We start from the raw sequence: 20,732 nt of genomic DNA, 5'->3' as shown, positions 1-20,732 counted from the left end.
GGAAAGTTTTGAAAAACCCTGAAGAAACATTTCAGAGTCACACTAGATACTTTCCTTAACCTCTGCTAGCAAAAAACAAAACCCTTGTTTGATCATAGATGACTCCACTACTCTTGAGGACAAAAGCATTGAAAGGAACCAAGACTGCACAAACAACCATGTTGTTTAAAATTCCCAGAGGAGGAACTCAAATAGAGAATAGTTCTGTGATTCACAGGGTAAGTAGAGGGCAATAATTAAGGCTGTTTTTCCAGGGACTCTCATCCTGCATCACAGAATTACAAGATTACTGATATAAAAACCTCAAAGTTCAGAAAACAACAACAACGTGAATTGAGGAAACATTTCCCAAGCTAAACAGCAACTCAACACATTCTTCCCCTGCAAACAATCATATTCCACAGCAAACTTCAGAAAAGGTACAATTTTCTCCCAGTTCTCCTTTTTTATCAGGTTTGTACCTATGATAAAATACTTCCATGTATTTTTAGATATGCAACAAGTATACAAGCAGCAAACGTCCCTTAAGCATCAAAGAGATCTCACCAACTTTCCAGAAAACCTGCATTCGAAGTCTTTTCATGCTGCTGTCTGTGGAATTCTAGACATTCTTTAACATCTAAAAACTACAGTGGTCACAAAAGACTGCTGAAATGCTAACCTAGACAGCAGCAGGCAGGAAGTTTGCTAAAAACATTGAAACCTCTCCATTCTAAGCAAGGAAAGACAATGCAATACTATATGTTTCAGAAAAATATTTTTATGGCTTCTCTCAGCAGCTAACACAGCAATTCAACTATCCCACACACACACCTCTAAATAACAGAGCAAATAACATGCTTGCACCTACAAACCTGAAGGAGGGACACTTTCAGCTTTTCTTCAGAAACACTCTTGTTCAAATATACGTGTTTCAGGCAAGTATACTATTGGACAAAACAATGGATGTAAAATGCAATATCTTTTTTAATTTCAGTAAAGGGATTATGAAGAAACATTTGTATATCTGGAAGCTGAGCAAAGAAATTTCCACTAGACAGATGAGCTGAAATGAAGCATTGTTTCCTCAAGTAATTTAAAAAAAAAAATTATGTATCTACAGAATCTTGGCTTGAATATTCTTCACACCCAAGATAAACCTCCATGATGTTTTGTTTTAAGAACAATGTGTGGAAGCTTTTCCTTCTAAAAGCAAAAAATAAATTATGGGTGCTACGGGAAACCTGAATAAACAGCAACACTTTGGCTCAAGAGAGCAAGAATTGCAAGAAGACAATTGCAGACAAAATAGTAACCTGAGGAGCACACAGCATTTGAAGAATGCCGTGTGGACATAATTAGTCTGACCAAAAAAGAATAATTAGTCTGACCAAAAAAGAAAAGCATATACATATGCAATTTCTTCTCCAGGCCATCCTTCCAGACTCAAGGTGTTCAAAGCTCAGCAGCTATGTATTAATGATTCCTACTGTAATGCACTACGAATGTTTGCAAGTTAAGTTCAGATTAGGTTGTAAACATGACATTTATAATCTTTGTAAACCTTGGTTTTAATGTATAAATCTTAACTTGCAAGATTCATATTTAGGTATCTAAACTGAGAATCTAAATGAAATTAAGGTGTTGTGAATTATGTTATTTTCCTCAAATACTCACAGAATCACAGAATCACCAAGGTTGGAAAAGACCTTCAAGATTATCCAGTCCAACCATCCACCTATCACCAATAGCTCTCACTAAACCATGTCCCTCAACACAAAATCCAACCGTTTCTTGAACACCTGCAGGCTCGGTGACTCCACCACCTCCCTGGGCAGCCCATTCCAGTGCCTGGCCACTCTTTCAGAAAAGTAGTATTTCCTAACGTCCAGCCCAAACCTCCCCTGGCACAGCTTGAAGCCATTCCCTCTAGTCCTGTCAACAGTTCCATAAGAGGCCGACCCCCAGCTCACTACAACCTCCCTTCAGGTATTTATAGAGAGCAATGAGGTCTCCCCTGAGCCCCCTCTACTCCAGGCTGAACATTCCCAGCCCCTTCAGCCTCTCCTCGTAAGGTTTGTGCTCCAGACCCCTCACCAGCTTTGTTGCCCTCCTTTGAACACGTTCCATGGCCTCAATGTCTTTCTTGCAGTGAGGGGCCCAAAACTGGACACAGTACTCGAGGTGCGGCCTCACCAGAGCTGAGTACAGGCGCACAATCACTGCCCTGTTCCTGCTTGCAACACTGTTTCTGATGCAGGCCAGGATGCCATTGGCCTTCTTGGCCACCTGGGCACACTGTCGGCTCATGTTCAGCCGAGCATCAATCAATACCCCCAGGTCCATTTCCTCTACGCAGTCCTCCAGCCACACCGCCCCAAGCCTTTAGCATTGCCTGGGGTTGTTGTGGCCAAAATGCAGGACCCGGCATTTGGCCTTGTTGAAACTCATTCAATGGGTTTCAGCCCAGCCATCCAGCCTGTCCTGATCCCTCTGTAGGGCCTCGCTACCCCCAGGCAGATTGACACTTCCAGCCCATTTGGTGTCATCCGCAAACATACTGAGGGTGCACTCAGTGCCCTCATCCAGGTTATCAATTAAGATACTGAAGAGGACAGGCCCCAGCACCGACCCCTGGGGAACACCACTTGTGACCGGTCACCAGCTGGATTTAGCTCCATTCACTACCACTCTCTGGGCCCAGCCCTCCAGCCAGTTCCTTATCCAGCCAAGAGCGCACCTGTCCAAGCATGGGCTGCCAGCTTCTGCAGAATACTGTGGGGCAGGAGAACACTGTGGGAAGGCACACATCATAAGGCAACATGAGGTGAATATCAAGTGTATGACTACTTTCAGGCTCTGAATATTAGCAATCTGGAGATAAATGGTGCCTCTTCCTACTCAGATGGGTTTTGGAGAAAGTCTCAGATATTTACACAGTTGATGGTTTTTTGTTTGTTTAGGCTTTTGATTGTTTTTACAGAAGTATGATGCTAACAAGACAAATGTAAACTCAATCATAAAAGCACACAATTTCCAGCGAGAATATTTTCCCTAAAAGAAGTGCTTCATCTTTGACTTCAGGAAACTGGCTCTCAGTGTTCACCAAGAAATTGGGAACTGAAGTTATTAATTACACTGGAAATGATATAAAAATAAAATAATCCAATGTAAATATCAGTTTTAAGGTACCTCTCTAGACAGCATTCCAGATAAGGTCATCATAAACTGTAGAGGTAGCTATTAATAAGATTGACATAAGCAACTTGTCTACTTGTTGAAAAACTATTTTTTTTTTTTTTTGCAAATCAGCAATTTGTTGTTCTCTGATAAGGAAATAGTTGAGAGCTCCTTGACATAATGATGACAGATCATACGAAGTACAGAAAATGCTAAATCACAGCAAGAAAGACTATGCAGTTTAGAAAACTTAGAACTAAAAAAGCCTATTCTGTCGTATGTTAAGAAACCATCTCAAATGCTTTCCTTGTGATTTCTCAACTCCTAGAACTTCTAATCCAAATACATGCAGTAGCACCAAGAGACAAGCGCAAAGCAGCTCTAGCCTCAAACTGCACATTCAGTCTTCCAGTTCATCAACTTATACTCAAGTTAATTCTATCCATATGATGTGCCACTCATATCAAACTGCTTTAGCTGAGAGGTAGGACTAGAGGATCTCCAAAGGTTCCTTCCAACTCCTGTAATTCTGTGATTTCAGTAATTTCTTTCTAAAATTAAGTTACATTTTTATAAGTTATTCATTTTAAATTTGTCTTAAACTGTTACTGTCAGGAATGGAACTAGGTTTCTATATGCAACAGTGAGAATACATCAAGGGATACTAAGTTGGTGGGGGAGAAGTGGGAAGGGAAGTCTGCTCTGTTTTTTATACTAATTAAAATATTGCCTTCAGAAGGTATGACAGGATAGCCCTTCTAGCTCTGCTACTGCAACAGCTACTTTGTTAAATTTAGTGCTTTCAGACTGTACCTCACCACAACAAAATCTAACTTACATACTTTTTGAACTGTTACATAACATCCTTTCTAAATCACCTATGTGCACATGCCATAGACAAAGTTACCTCTGTTAACCAAAGTACCTCTGTAACCAAAGTTACAGAGATACCTCTGACCTTGACCCTACACAGCAGGCAGGGAAAAACAGAGAGGTTCTCCATTCTCTAACAGCAGAGGAGAGCAGCAGGGACTGAAGGGAACTGCAAACAGTATCAAGGTTCAAGGGCACATAATTACAGTTAAAAGAACCAAGTGTCACAGGCAGACAACAGCAGAACAGGGACTTAATATATACAAATGTGCCACTGCAGACCCGTATTAGATTGTACCATTTATTTTCTGACTGGCTGGATTCCAGGAAAGCCTTTAGAATAAGAGGAGACAGTTCTTTGCAAATGCTGGAAAAAACACTGGTACATTTAGGAGCTGATGGCACAGAAGTAAATAGAAGAGCCTAGAAACAAGTTTGAAAAAAATAAGCAAGACGACTTAACTATAGAGAATGGTCTTTAAGTAGGAGTAGCAGTCTCAAATAAGGACCTATTACATAAGAGAAATTTATGCTTGCATGTTACTCTCATACTTCAACTTCTTGCCTGTTAAACTCCCACGAGCTGTAACATCTTATCTGCATAAGGAATCTAAACTGGTCTTTAAAAATTGTAGAGGCTTCTGTTTGAAAAGTTACTTGTTTCATTTCTTGCCAAAAATATGGCCAAAAAGTAAGGCCTTTAGCACAACAAACAGTAGGTAAAGGAGTATTTGGCAAGCAGAAAGAAATGCTGAGGGCTTTATTTCAGCTTTGCTTCCCTGGTGGAGGGGTGGAGACGTCTGAAAACTGTTGTCCGGCTTTAGGCAAATACTGAGGCACTGACAGCATGAAGATCTGTAGAGAAAAGATAGAATGGGTTTCCTTCTAGAGGAAGTTTAACTACTTTCAAGGCTTGATGTTTAAATAAACTTAATTGAAACGCTGAACTGAGGGGAGAGGGATGCAGATAGTAACTTCATGTTAATCTTGCTTCCCCTCTAGCAGTCTAGGAGGTGGTTTGTCAGCACATCACCAGCACTATTCTAACCACATCAAATATTTTGGGGTTCTCAAGTTGAACCTCTCCAACACTTTTTAGTGTAATCCATCAAGACACTGACCATTACCCCCACCAAAAGCTTTCTTGGAAAGGCCAAAGCTACACCAGCTTGAAGACCAAAAGCTGCCTCCTGACAGGAAGCTGGGCCCTTTGAAGTGCTGGCATGGCAGAAAGACTAGTGCCTGTTCTGCTATTCGGACTCACACACTGTCTTGCTCTGCCAACAGAGAACCCAGATTTCACATAGCTGAGGCTTAAGAGAAAGATTTATATCAGTTTAAAGTAAAATTCCAGAAAATGCAATTATCTCCCATTGTTTAGCTAATGCTTTTGTCCTTGTGGATATCATGTTTTCTCCCATACTGGTGAGTGAAGCTTTCTACTTAAATCTGTATATCTTCATGAACATAGTCCACAAGCTTACTTAAAATATTTTATTTCAGCAGTGCTGCATATGAGTTTATTCCTTTCAAGGCAATAAACAAGAAGAATCCCTCTCCTAAACCCATGGTGGAGCAGAGCCCTTTCCCTCACCCTCCTGACACAGAACACAGTTTTTCCTTTCAACAGAAAAGGTATAATGTGTTTTCCACTCTCTGCTTTGTTAAGTGCTAGCCTACTCTCCCATGAAGAACTGTTCTTAATCAGGTATAACAGGATCAAGACCAAAGGGGGGCAGATCTCCCTGTAAGAATGTTGATTGTACATATATTTAGATTTTGAAAGTATTATGATTTTCCTAGGCTCACAAAACAAGTTAAAAGAGATAAAGGAAGAAAAATTAAAAACAGTAAAGGAAGTAGGGGGGTGATGTGTTTGGCATCCTCTAAAGTTGCTCTTGGCTTAATAAACATGAGTTCAAACTGGCAGTAGAAGCAAGATACTTCAAGTAGCACACAAAACAACCTGAACTTAGGGCCAGAACTATTAAACTCGTGCTCAAACACAAGGACAGAGCAGATGCCCATGGACTCTAAGCTAATGAACTACCAAAACTGACAGCGACAGTGAAGTACACACCTGATGAAATTTTATAAGTGTGCCAACACTGGGCACCTAAGTTCTGAACTTTTGTCTACATTAAGTCAAAACTGAAGCGTAAAAAAACAAAAGAACGACAATAAATACAACAATTACTGGCTTATTAGAACTGCCTTAGTACTAAAGACAGTATTAACCACCTATTTATTATTCAGGCACTCCCGTGACATTTACATTGGTCATGATGTAAAGCAAGATGTTTTACATGACACCTGCTTGCTAGAGGAAACACGCTAGATTAAAATCGCTGACATGCAAATTCTGTTCCACTTCTGCTCCTGACTGCACATGAGGATAACGTGCAAATGTCAGCTGGGCACAATACCTTCTCATCTACTTGAGTTTCTACTAAAAATACATATATACATATATATAAATGTAATTTGAGAATTTGTGCTAGCAGTCTTGTAGAAATCATGCACAGGTTGGCTTAGAGGAGAACTTTCATTTAAGAGCCTATAACCTATGTAAAGGACAAAGATGCAAAACAGGAGGGAAAAAGATGATCTCCCCAGAGTTACATAGCAGCTAAGTGGTAGAACTCAAAATTGATTTCAGGTGTTAAGCAAGGATCAAAAACATCCTGCATCCATTTAGGACAAACTACCTCAAGAAAATTTAGAAGAGACTAGCCACAGGAAAGAAAGTAACATAGGAAAGCTACAAAACAAATTACATAAAATGTCAAAGAGGACTTTGCTGAAAGCCCCTAGTGGCAGCTCTGGTTTGTTTTGCAGACAGCATTTAGAGAGGACTCAAAATATTCTCTTCAATACGAATGCACCTTAGTCAGACCCTTCTTGAAAATCACATCTTTTTTAGCAAGAAATTACTTGCTTGATTATACAGTCTCTTCAGATATATTTTACCTTGTTTGATATATCTCTACCATAGCTGACATAGTTTATTTTCATTTCTTAACATCATAAATCAAAATATTTATTTCAACATCAACATATTTGCACTTCTCCAAATGGAAAGCAAGTTACCTGACATTAACAGATGTTCTTTACTGCAATCCTTCAGTCTTTACCCACCATTACACACCACCTGAAGAGCAATTAATCAGAGCTGCAATTTTCCCCCATGCTACTACTTCAAGCAGGTGTGACAAACATGTCTCTAGGCATCTCAAATTCACTTAGGCTGGTGGTTTAGAACAGTTTTAGTAACAGTTATTTATTATAGAGAGAGTACATGGCTTTCCATTTCAGTGGTGCAGAAAATGTCTCAGTCAAAGATGTTTTTATACTAGTTTTCTCCCGCCTCCTATTCCCACAGAGCAAACAAGCATTAGTTCTTCTACATTAAAGCTCAGAGATTACTATATATATGTATGTATACACACACATGCACACACAAAATAAAGGAATAAAAGTTTTCAAGAAATCATAACCACTTACTTAAAAAAAAAAAAACCACCTCAGCCACCACCAATAATTAACTCCAAATGATAGAAAAAATTGATTGAATAAGTATTACATGTGCTTACATAGATGATAAAGTCTAGGCAGCATCATATAGTATACACTGACCCTTTCTTAGCTCACCTTTTCCTATGAGGCAATATCAAACCTGTGCTTTATCTTTAGTCAGATAAGCTTTAGTTTTAGACTTTTTGTTTTAGATGCACTTATTTTTATAAATACTCTCCAAATCCATACTCTGGATGCTGGAAGCCCAAATTGTATGCACACTGCAATTGAATATCCACGGTTTTCTGTTATAAAGAACAATTACAGTTCAAGTTTGTCTCCACTACCTCAAGGGAACAAATCATTACTCCAGCACTAGGGATGGGCAATGAAAGCACCCTCTGGATACATAACGCAGCACTGGTTTATTTTAAAGCATAATTTAAAAATTGTTAAGCCTTGTGAAAAGGCAGAGTGAAGAGTTTCATATTTTAATCAGCATTGGAATAAAACCTATAACTTTACCGAGCAAAATAGCCTTGTCTTCTTTCCTTTTTCTCTTCCTTGGTCTCCATTATGTACAGTCAAATGGGCAAGGTGAGCAGCCAGGAGTGATGCTCTTCTTCCCCTCAGTACCTCATATCCAGGCAGAGTTCTCTGTATATAAAATTTAAAAACAGGAAGTTCATAAGTCAGTATGTCAATAAAACGTACAAAAAACTGTGGCAATGCAGTTGACTTACTGGCAAAGCAAAGTAGAACTTTAACCAGTCAGTACTTGACACAAGATAGATATTCATTTAGCATACAGTAAGTCAAACAATAAATGCACTCAGGCCAATTTCTCTGGCAGAGAAAGAGGCATACTGCAAAGCAGGTAATCTAAAGAGCAGTAGAACTTATAAAACTCTGCAAGGATTAAAACCTTTGGCAGCGGTTAAATAGATTATACCAAAACATCTTCCTGGTGTTTTACAGATAAGAAGATCAAGACTCTTCAGAAACATCCCATGCAAACAGTAAAACCAGAAAGATACGTAATGTTGACTTTATTAAAAAAAAAATCTGTAAAATAGTGAGAAGAAATTTAAGAATAATGAAAAGGAAAAAAAAAGTAATTGGTATTCTTTAAACAGCTTTTACTGTTGTGATACACAACAGTACACAATATACAAGTTCAAACAAGTATGCTAGGAAAAGAAACAGGATCGATCTCCTCCTCTCCAGATAAATTGTAGTATTCCCACCTCTTGTTAATCAGAGGTGGGAATTTCAGAACTGCTTGGCACTTACTGTAATGAATCATATGCCATATCAATTCCTTTCAGAGAATCTTGTCATGTATTTTATCCTCTTCCCCCCTCCAGTACACATTCAGCCTACCCTGAAGGCTTGTGCAAACACACAATTTCTTGAGAACTCTTTATCAGATTCAAGTTTAAATCAAAAGTTACTACTAAACATTTTAGTCTAATGGACAGCAAAACAAATAAATGAAAAACACATAAGTTATGATTCATAGAGGAAGAAAAGTTACCTCACACACATAATCACCTCCTATGATTTTTTTCTGCATTAAAAGATCATAAGATATAAACTGCCAGATGTCAACAAAAGAGGTCATGCAGGAAAAACAGACTAATCTACTTGAAAAGCCAAAGAGCATATCATGCTGCATTCTATCAGAAATACTTGCCATAATTTTTTTCCATATTTATGAAGTCCTTGGCAATTAAAGCCCACTGCTTCAAAATGCACTTTCCTTACTCACTGATGTGGTGTATATCCAGCACTTCAAATAATCAAGTTTGTTTGATCTCTATGCATCAGGCAGAGACTTATGATGGTCAGCATGTGATAGCACTCTTTTAAATGGCAAATTTGACTGTGACATCTTTGGTTTATAAATAGAATACTATTTTATCCCTGCAAATATTGTGTGCTGTAGTCTCCAGCAGAACGCAGAAACTGACATTACAGCACCCTGCTCAGCTGCACAGCCATAAGAGGATATAAAGAATTCCAGTATAACCTTATCTCCTCTATTGAGGTAAGTCTTCAGGCTTTCAGATGATCAAAAAATAGTGTCTTTGTTACAACTGCATTTAGAATTACAAGTCTTTCAAAAGCACACAGTCACCACCTACATGGCAAACTACACAGAGCTCAAAGACAGAGGAACTAGCCTTTCCCCTTTGCCTACTTTCCCTTTATTTACAGGCTGTGGTGTGTGAATAATAGCACTGACTGGTCACAGCTGAACCTCGTGTTAATGTCAAGAACTACCAAATAACCAAAGCACTGAGATAACACTAAACTCACAAACACAAAAACAGTGGGACTCATGGAAATGAGAACAGGGAAGTGTCAAGAGTCCTCTCATATGACAGCTAGAAAGCACAGGATGAACAGAGGGAAGGAAGATCTCTCCTTGGGGTCTCATCCTGTGCAAGAGATGGAAGCACGCTCCTTCCATTCACTCTCTTCCATGATTTGCTGATCCCACCCAGTGGAAAGAATATCTGCTGACTAGGGAGCCAGGAGTAGAAGGACTGTCCTGTGAGTGCTGGAGCAGCAACACCTGGGCTCTGCAAAAAGGGTGAGAAGAAAGGTAGATGCTGGTAGGGTTTCAGCCTAGAGCTGCATGTGCTACAGAAAGCATCAGCACAAAACAATCATGGCATTGCTTAATTTGAATCATAGCACCATAGAATGGCCTAGGTTGAAAAGAACCACAACAGTCATCGAGTTTCACCTCCCCCTGCTATGTGCAGGGTCACCAACCACCAGACCAGGCTGCCCAGAGCCACATCCAGCCTGACCTTGAATGCCTCCAGGGATGGGGCATCCACAACCTCCTTGGGCAACCTGTTCCAGTGCATCACCACCCTCTGTGTGAAAACTTCCTCCTAAATTTGACAAATGTGAGGTTTATTGTGTTCAGAATAGATGGGCATTTCACAAATCAAAGTGCCCTATGTTACCCATAGACTAGAGGTAACACAAAGGCAACCTAGTGAAAAATGGCTTAATTTTCTTTCTTTTGGAAATAAAATACACAGGAATCTTGTATCCAATAAATGAGTACTAGAAATTTTGACAAGAAAATAATTTAACAAGTCTCACTTGAATTAGAATTGATTTGGCTCACCTTCTTAAAAGAAACAAAAAGTATTATCCCAGGAAGGTCTACTTACAGTTGAAAATTGCAGTTGAAAATCACAGTTGAAAAATTGTACTCTGAAAACATTTTCTTTCAGTAGTACCATGGAACAACAAATGGAATAGGAGTGCATCCTTTATGACCTCTGAGTTTGCTTCTGTTTTCTCTTTTGCGATTTGTCAAGTGCTAATTACCTTTAAGGAACAAAAGCCTAAAAGCTAGGAGGAACGAGGTAACCTGCAAGACCAGTATTTCTGAAAGGCCCTTTTCAGTTTTCGGTTAAATAGCAATACAAAAGCAACATTTACTTCATAGGTTTTCAGTAACACTTTAAAATTACATCAGAAAAGGGAAACTAACTTCACGCTCCTTCCCTATCTGTCCTTCAACAACTCCCAATAAAGAAATAACAGGTATTCTTTCTTAACTGCTGAAAATGTTATTATGGATACAAAATTATAATGCATTTCTGTTTCCTGGTACTCTTCTCTGATGAAGATCAAGATTGAATCAGGCAGACTATTAAAAATGCATATATTTAGGGATATTTATATGCTGGGACACAGATGTTACTCATATATCATGAGAACAGTCCAAACCCAAATGATGAAAAAACTGATATACAGAAATTGCAAGCTCCCTTTAATCCTTTCTATACTAAAGCTAAAATACACAATTATAATCCCGTTGGTATGTGCCTACTGCAATGCTAATTGTTCTACAAGATAATTTCAAAAGAAGAGATAGTCCTGATGCACAAATATTGCGCTTATGTAATGATCCTGTTAAAAGCATACTGCTCTACAAATTCAGCCAATGTCAGGTAACATCTCACCTAGCAATCACAGGAAGAAAAGCGCAAAATACAAAAATTACTTCTAGCTGTTTAAAGTCTTGATACTTTAAACTTTTTCACTTATAGTAGCATATTTTTTGATACTTTATGCTTTGTCATTTTAGACATGGTGCCAGGCAGCTACTGGAGTATTCATAAGAAGAGCTGGAATGCTCCAGTAAAGCCACACAAGTAAAAGGAACAGACTGAACTCCTGACCACCACTTTTTCTTCCGTACTTTCTCCAGCATGAAAAATGACATACCTTGCTACTTTCAGTGGAAGTAGTCTGCAGTTTTTAAGAGATGACAGCGGATCTGCTTGCTATACTCAATAATAAGAACTCAGAATTCCTGCATGCTGGCATCAGTTATCAGTTCTCCAATTACTTTCCAAGACCATGCACATGAGCAATAGCATGTTCAACTAACTATGCAGAAGCCAAGAAAATATCTGAACACTTTTTGAACATTCAATGGACTTGATAGCTTGCGTTTGGCCACCTGCACTCATTATAAGTCTAGAGGAAAAAAAGGAGTGCATAAAATCAGCAGAGAGCATATAAAGGAGGATTATAGAATCACAGAATTGTAGGGGTTGGAAGGGACCTCCAGAGATCATCGAGTCCAACCCCCTGCCAAAGCAGGTTCCCTACACCAGGTCGCACAGGTAGGCATCCAGGCAGGTCTTGAACATCTCCAGAGAAGGAGACTCCACCACCTCCCTGGGCAGCCTGTTCCAGTGCTCCGTCACCTCACTGTAAAGAAGTTCTTGCACACATTTGTGTGTGGAACTTCCTATGCTGCAGTTTCCAGCCGTTTCCCCTTGTCCTGTATCCACTCACCACTGAAAACAGTCTGGCCTCGCCATTCTGCCCCCCACACCTTAGATATTTATAGACCTGGATCAGGTCTCCTCTCAGTCTTCTTTCCTCAAGGCTGAACAGACCCAGTTCACTCAGCCTTTCCTCATAGGAGAGATGCTCCAGGCCCTTCACCATCTTCGTGGCCCTCTGCTGGACTCTTTCCAAGAGATTCCTGTCTGTTTTGTACTGGGGAGCCCAGAACTGGACGCAGTACTCCAGATGAAGCCTTACCAGAGTAGAGGGCGAGGATCACCTCCCTCGACCTGCTGGCCACGCTCTTTTTAATGCACCCCAGTAAGCCATTGGCCCTCTTGGCCACAAGGGCACACTGCTGGCTCATGGCCAACCTGTCGTCCACCAGGACACCCAGGTCCCTCTCTGCAGAGCTCCCCTCCAGCAGCTCATCCCCCAACCTGTACTGGTGCATGCAATTATTCCTCCCCAGATGCAAGACTCCACACTTGCTTCTGTTAAAGCTCATCCAGTTTCTTACTGCCCAGCTCTCCAGCCTGTCCAGGTCTTGCTGAATGGCAGCACAGCCTTCAGGTCTGTCAGCCAATCCCCCCAACTTCGTATCATCAGCAAACTTGCTGAGGGTGGCCATTATCCCCTCATCAAGGTCATTGATGAAGATGTTGAACAAGACCAGACCCAGCACCAACCCCTGAGGAACACCGCTGGTTACAGGCCTCCAACCAGACTCTGCACCACCAACAACAACCCTCTGTGCTCTGCCAGTCAGCCAGTTCTCAACCCACCTCACTGTTCACTCATCTATCCCACACTTCCTCAGCTTTGTTATAAGGATGTCATGGGAGACAGTATCAAATGCCCTGCTGAAATCAAGGTAGATTACATCCACTACTCTCCTCTCATCCACCCAGCCAGAGATAACATCATAGAAGGCTACCAGGTTGGTCAAGCATGACCTCTGCCTGGTGAACCCACGCTGACTGCTCCTGATATCCACCTTTTCTTCCAGTTGTTACAAAGATGGTGAAGAGTCTAGAAGGCAAGTTGTGTGAGGAGAGCCTGAAGTCCCTTGGTTTCCTCAGCCCAGGATAAAGGGAGGCCTCATGGCAGCCCAGGATAAAGGGATCTCCTCATGAGGGGAGCAGAGGAGCAGCACTGAGCTCTGCTCTCTGTGACAGGACCAGGGCCTAAGGGAGCAGCATGGAGCTGTGGCAGGAAAGGGGCAGCTGGGGGTTAGGAAAAGGTTCTTCACCAGAGGGTGGCAGGCATGGAGCAGGCTGCCCAGAGCAGTGGTCATGGCACTGAGCTGCCAGAGTTCAAAGACTGTTTGGAGAACTCTCTCAGAGACAAGGCTTGGATTTTGAGTGGTCCTGTGTGGAGCCAGGAGTTCAACTCCATGATTCTCATGGGTTGCTTCCAACTTAGGATATTCTATTATTCCATGATTTAAAATCATGCAATTCTCTCCATCCATCTCTACACTGTTGAATCAATACATCTCTCAACCTTTTATCTGGTGGGATAATATTGAAATTCCCCCCTTAAGAAATGAAGAACTGAGCTCTAAATACCTTCCGCATGCTCACATAAAAGCAGAGCAGCAATGTGCGCAAATATCCTCCCATTAGAGAGAGCAGGTGCAGGCTATAGCATCTCACACAACAACAGCTCTTTATTTCTGCTTCTCTATTCTACCTCAGCCACGAGATTACAGATAAACAGCATACATCTGCACCATTACACGTTTCCTTAATATTATCTGCTGCAGAACAAACATTCCAGCATTGCCACTCACAGGTTTGGGGTGTGAAGCATTACTGAGGATTCCACTCAGCTCTGCAGCAGAGCGCCTTCTTATGGCTAATAAGGCTTCTGGGTATACATGCCACTTTGGCACTAAAGAGCATACCATAAGAAGTGACAAAGATTACATCAACCAGTCAGTACTAAGACCAAAAAATCAAATATATATGTAGTACCTTAAGAGCAATATTACAAATCTCCACCAAGTTACCAGAGTAAGAAGTTGTATGACAACAGAGGGATGGTATTTTTAGCACATTAGTTCTGAAATTGAACACCTGGGGTTGCTGTCTGTGTCTCTGGTCAGCCCAAAGCAGGTATCAGGCACTTCACATATGCAAACAGATGCACACTAACATGGCTGTAGCACAGGATCACACAGAACGTGCCAATAAAGCACAGCAGAGACTAATTACATTAAATTAGATTCAGTAATTCTGAAAATGAGAGTTTATTCTAAAGCTATCTTAAGATAAATATAAGATTTTTTTTTACTATAATTATATAGTCACAATGTAATTAGCACGTAAAGTACAATGCAATGCTAAAACATTAATAAGCACTATCTCTATAAAGAAGTACCTGTCTAGTATCCTTAAGTGAAGGGTACTAAACAAAACTAGGAGAGCTTTCCCACTTCAGTGAAGCTGGGGCTGATCACTCATCTGTTGTTAAGGAGAACAACCCTTATTTATGCATATAACTCCACTGACCTTTAAAGTGTTAAATCTGTCACATTTCGTGCAACAGGGCTACACTCCTAAAAGCTCCAAATGCAAAAATTAAAAAACTGAAAGTGAATTTGTATGCAGAAATCATTTCTACACTTCCTCTTCAGACTAAATGTGCAGACCAGTATCACAAATTCTCCATCTTAAGTGCAGCACTTGACAGCAGCTTTTTCTGCCTACATCATGTGGACATCATGTGGACTTGCAACATCATGTTCAGAAGCCCAGGATAGTAGAGATAAAATATGTAAGGGAAAAACATATATTTTCTTAAGGAACTGGCTGAAATGGTTTAAGAGGTTATTATGCCCACTGCAGAGTAGCAAGCTAACAGTCATTTCCATTCTTCATTAACACAGTAAAAGCAGGCTAAGTTTAGATCATCTTTAACTTGCCAACTAAATATGCAAGAGTCAAACAGAGTTCAAATAAAATAACCTCAATGATTAAATGAAATAGACATTTCTGATTCTGAAGCAGAACATCAACAACAAAAACTTGAATCAGTTCCTATGGACTCTCCAGCTGAATCATTCCTAGCTTACTGGGGAGGAACATTTTACCACTAACTCAGGCTATCATATTTCACACAGAACAAAGTGAAGCAAAAGAGCTGCCAGAAAGTCCAGGCCACAAGTGAGAGCTGTCAAGAGATTTAATCTTCCCAATCAGGCAGCTGAACATTGCCAGACATATTTTCCATTAAGATCAATGCACTTTACTGCATAACTCAACAGTGGTTTTAAGAAATTAGTTACAAAACTGTAAACCGATAAGCAGAGTGCTATGTCATACTGAATGAGAAAGTGCAGTACTGTTTGAAATCAGAAGATCTTCATTTTTAAATCAGGAGTTAAGATTCTGTAGAATTTGCTGCCCCCTGAAGTTTTAGAAGAATTAACCCCTTCATTTTCTTGTATCTCCTGTGTCAACTCATCCTGGTTCAAGTAAGATATCAAAACCATGCTCTCTGAACCCAACACTTTCCACATTCACTGTGTACAGGTATAGGTACAGGTACAGGTATGGTGAATCAACATGTCAAATCCTGAATGCTTTATGGACTGTTGACAGAAAGCACTGGTTCCTTCCGACAAATGTTGTAACAGAAGATACAAGGCAGTAGAAAAACATCAACATTTGGATAAGGAGAACAAACTGTGCAGCAACCAAAATACAAACAACCTTGTACATGTAAACAATGGAAGCACCCAGGAATGTGCTTCAGTTATTTTGTAAATGTTAGTAACTTTATTAAGTAATCTACACCTCCCCAAATTCCTTGTTAAAAACATTTGCTCCCATTTCAAAGGCAGCAGGCTGAGACCCAGAAGGACGTTGTTATCAATCAGTAAAGTTGCTACAAAACCACAGCTCATCGTGCCCTTCTTTCCCAAGATATTTTGTCAGTGAAACCAAGTCTGTGCTTATGAGAGATACTGAGGTATCTCTACCATTCTTTATAAGGTATTTCTGAGACAAATCCTAGGCTGATGTACAGCGTCACAATTTCAGCATTATTGAACAAGAGAAAGATCAAATTTACCATATCCAGAGATGATAAAACAAACGTCTTGTCTCTTACCTTACTATTCTGTGATTTTCTGAAAATCAGCTGACTGCCAGGTGCAACTTTCATACCAGCTGAAGTGCCAGAAGAACTGTCCTATATCACGTATGCAGGACATGGTTAAGTGGCACTGGATCCCAGTGTCACAGATCCCAGGCCTGGTCACACCTCAGATGCTTTCCTATGAATCAGATCCTGCAAGTGGGATTTGCACTGGCAAAACAAGCAGAGCTCCTCACACAGCAGCATCCCCAGTAACAGATGTATAGTAAACAATCTTTGCAAATTGAGTAGTCCTTGGTCAGCACAAGTACCAATCCAAAGAAAGTGGGCTTTTTGAAGATGCTAGAACATGCCCAAGCAGCAAGCAGCTACCATGGTTTGAAGTGTTCCTGCTCTTCGTCTTTCTCCTTTTCACCTGCTACAGTTATCACTATTGCACCAAAAACTGGCACACAAATTACCTGTGAGTAACAGAGTCAGCAGAGAGACTCCATACCTGCAGCCCAGTTTATCTCCTGCCATGTCAGCTCACACCCACTTCCACCCAGCTGATCTACTGAAAGCAGCACAGGCCTTTGTTCTGCGCAGATAAACTGCACACACACATTTATTATGGCAGAGTTGACAGAAAAAAACAGACCTGCAGATGTAGACTTAACTCCTTGTGTAGTCACCCAGCATGGCGGGCCTCAGCAACTGTACAGTTTGACAGCTGACAAGAGGAGCCAGTGAGTGACAGGCACGGACTACAAAAGAGAAAAGCACACTCTAAGGGTCACAAACTTGGTCAGCATATTTTCAGTGCTCTACAGAATAAGGCCAAGCAAATGATAAAGTATTAAGATATACATAAATCTATAAATTTAATGGGAAGCACTTGAACCGGTCGAGTATATTTCCAATAAAACTCATGCTGTAAAAATTACTATAAATTTTTATTTAAGAAGTAATAGCATTTTCAAGTTTTCAGGGAAAAAAAAAAAGATGAAATTAACAGCCTACTAACATTACAGTATAAAAGATTAACATTCATAAATACTTTCTCTCTTATAAAAGCCACTCAAGATAGAAGAGGTAATTGAAGAGAAAATGACCATCTTCCTATTCTACCTCAACATTCCAATCCACTTTGCCTGCAAGGACTGATGCAAATCCAGGGGCATGACTGCACCTCTCACCTGCCTCTCAAGAAGCAGTGGAGCTAAGAGTAGGAGTGGAGCAAAAAGGGAGACTCACAACAACACAATGCAAACGTTTTCTGATTTGAAACACCCCGAACAGTACCAGAATGCCAGGTTTCCATAGCAACCTCAATTCTGCCATGAATACATTGTACATTAAGTAACACATTGAACAGTTTAATTGTAACAGAAAATCCTGTCAGTTCCTAACACAGCAATAAACACTGGAGACCTTCCCTAGCAATTTCTGAGCTGCCCAGCCCACAGCACTTAGCGCACTACAGTGCTTTGGCACTGCAGGGTATGACACCAGTGCAGGCTGCAAGTACCCAGATGCTGCAGGCCATGGTGCAGCATTGCCACAGCGCTCCAACAGCTGGCTGTGCCCTTACTGCTGCATGGCCTGAAGCCTGTCTCAATAGCAGCAATGTTTCTAATTATTTCCTTCCTTCTTGCACAACCCCTTTCGGTATTGTGCAAGGAAGAATGATTTAGTCCCCGTGCTCCCCTGAAACATTCTCAAAGCCCTTATTATCTTTCTGTTCTTCCTTTCTCCAACTAAGGACTTCCATACAACATGACAGGTAGCTTCTGGTCCTGTACTGACAGTCAGTTTGCACCATTTACAAGGCAAAAACTCCTATGTGAAACCAAATTTACCTTGATATATATAACACAGCATTGTCACATTTACCTACTTCTAATTTGACAGTCTCTCTGAAGAGCTACTTGCTTCTGGCCAGAAGCAGAGAAACAGTTTTTCTGTGTTATAGATATTTGTGCACAGCTGAGTGTCCGCTTGAAAATATTCAGGTAAATAAGATTTATGTTAAAGAGACACAGCTCATACAAACCACCTGTAGGCTTTTTTTTTTTTTTTTTAAAAAAAAGGACAACTTAAAAATAAGACTGAATTAAGACTGAACAGCTGCATAAAAACAGAAGCATGGAAATTACTTGGTATTATTGCTTTACCAGAAGTTTTACCTTCAGATTATTCGAGCGTTTCAAACTGTGATTGAACTGAGGTGTTCTTGTTGATCAGAGCAGGATGATTTTGAAACTAAAAGTATGCTGCACTGATTGTAGCAAGAAAATATCTCAGCATTTCCAAAGCCAAACATTCCTCTTTTTTTGCTAGGGAAAAAAAAAAGCCTTCACAAAGTTTGACCTGATTTTACAAATAGCTTCAACCAATTGCTCCAGTGCTGCACTTTCATGGAAGCCATTTCAGCCTCAAAGCAGGTACTGCAATATCGCTGAGCCCTGCACTCACACAGATTTATGTCTGCATCAAGTGCCTTCAGAGGGACTACTTGCTTATTGTACTTCCAGTACCTAAGTACAGTTCTGCAGAATTGGAGCCCGAAGATAAAATCTGTGGGCTTTTCTTTCACTCCACGTTAGTCCTAACAGAGCTGGTAATGTTGAGTGTTTCAGACTGCCCACATATTCCAAGCAAAGACTCATTTTCTCTTGTTTACAGCTACATCAAAGTAATTGCTTGGCCGATCTCAAGTTAAAGTCATCCAAAATAGCTAATCTATTAACAGCATTTTTTTTTGTTCACGTTAGAGCCTTTGTTTTTAAACCAGCTTGAGTGTCTAAAACTTAAGATTTGGTAAATAACAATTCGGACCTTTTCAAAGTCCCTCTGGAAATCTGTCTCCAAACTGGGTAAAAATATACAACATACAAAAAAAAAAAAAGAAAAAAAAAAAGAAAAAAAAAATCTAGCTTATACCTACCATGCCTGGGTATGTAATTCAACAGTATTTTAAAAAGCACTGGCTCATTATTTATAGGAAGTATATTATTCTAGAACTAGATATATATTCCGATCAATAACTACTACATGATTTAGAAGTAAATCTACACTTCAAATCCAGAATGCACTGCTGGCTAACCTAATGAACAGACAGTATGTGGCATGAGCTTCTCATGCAGTCAACATGGCTTTTCTGAGCCTTTCTGCTTGCTGAACTCAGCGAGGCAGAAAGATAAAAAGTGAAGGGAAACAGGAATATACATTTCAAGGCCCAGATAAAATAAATCTCTATTAATAACACAGTCTGCTGTCATCCTAGAGCCTTTCACTGATAATCATCTGCAGTTCTTTCATTGCAACATTTAGAACAAATAGCACGTGGAATGAAAAAGACAACAGAAATTAAACAGAAGATGGTTGTAAAATAAAGAATCGGTTAAAACTTTTAAACACAATGTAATGTTGACTGCAAAGTAGTTAAGAAACAGAAATTAAATAATCTAATAAGTTCATAGATAGACAGGAGAGAAGAAAAAAAAGGCAAAAAACGAAGGCAGAAGAGATACTTTTAAAGGCCTGTTACCATTTACTGAGGGATGGCAATCATTTTGGCTAAGAAATACATTTTGAAAGTTGAAGCCCTTACAAAAAGTGCACAAAAATATCACTGCATTCTGAATACACACGGGCTGGATTCTGCAAGAAGCAGGTACTTCTGCTCTGCAGAGTTTTGGTATTTTCTTCCCAGAAGAAAAACCTGGAACACAACATACCTTTCTTGCTTTTCTCATAAACCTAATCTGAAACGGGCTTCAGAGATGAACAGAAGGACTAAGACCAGTTCTCCTAGATAATGTATTTTCTTCACTGCTCACTACTCATTGAGTCTATAGGCAGCTCACCAACGTCCACCAGGGCATCAGGCCTAGTTGTTTCCATGTTCCCCCCATTCATGCTGAAAGCAACTCCACATTTTTTGAATTTATCATCCCAGTAAAGCTTCTAGAGAGAAGCACCCACTGATAGCTACAAGCTGTAAAAGCTGCCTATTATCTTCCAAGTTCAGCTTGAGATTGACAGCCACCAGGGCAGTGTTCAGGAAAGGACACAACCAGTTGACAAAACACTGGAACTTACCACTTGTATAACACTGTCAAATGCACAGTGTCAACTGAGTGGGAGAAGAGAAAACTTTTCTCATGACAATGTGCTGCTTGTATTAACAGAAACCATGCCTTACAATATGAAATCCAATTTTCAAAACAATCCGCTTTTAAATTTGCTGACTGATC

General features: G+C 40.1%; 1 protein-coding gene across 6 annotated transcripts in view; it reads right to left on the bottom strand.

Annotated features, from left to right (window-relative positions):
• The window catches only part of NCOA7 (nuclear receptor coactivator 7), an 85,980-nt gene that overhangs the window by 60,107 nt on the left and 5,141 nt on the right, over positions 1-20,732 (bottom strand). For all 6 annotated transcript variants that reach the window (XM_042820118.1, XM_042820137.1, XM_042820109.1 and 3 more), the window contains one exon: positions 8,074-8,205. In XM_042820118.1, coding sequence (XP_042676052.1) covers positions 8,074-8,123 — 50 coding nt within the window. In that variant the 5' untranslated portion in view covers positions 8,124-8,205. The remainder of the gene's footprint in view (positions 1-8,073; positions 8,206-20,732) is intronic.

This window comes from Centrocercus urophasianus, unplaced genomic scaffold (assembly GCF_019232065.1).
Source record: "Centrocercus urophasianus isolate 14NV4802_14NV808 unplaced genomic scaffold, USGS_Curo_1.0 seq_10, whole genome shotgun sequence".
Taxonomy (NCBI): Eukaryota; Metazoa; Chordata; class Aves; order Galliformes; family Phasianidae; genus Centrocercus; species Centrocercus urophasianus.
This window is presented reverse-complemented; position numbering and strand designations above follow the sequence as displayed.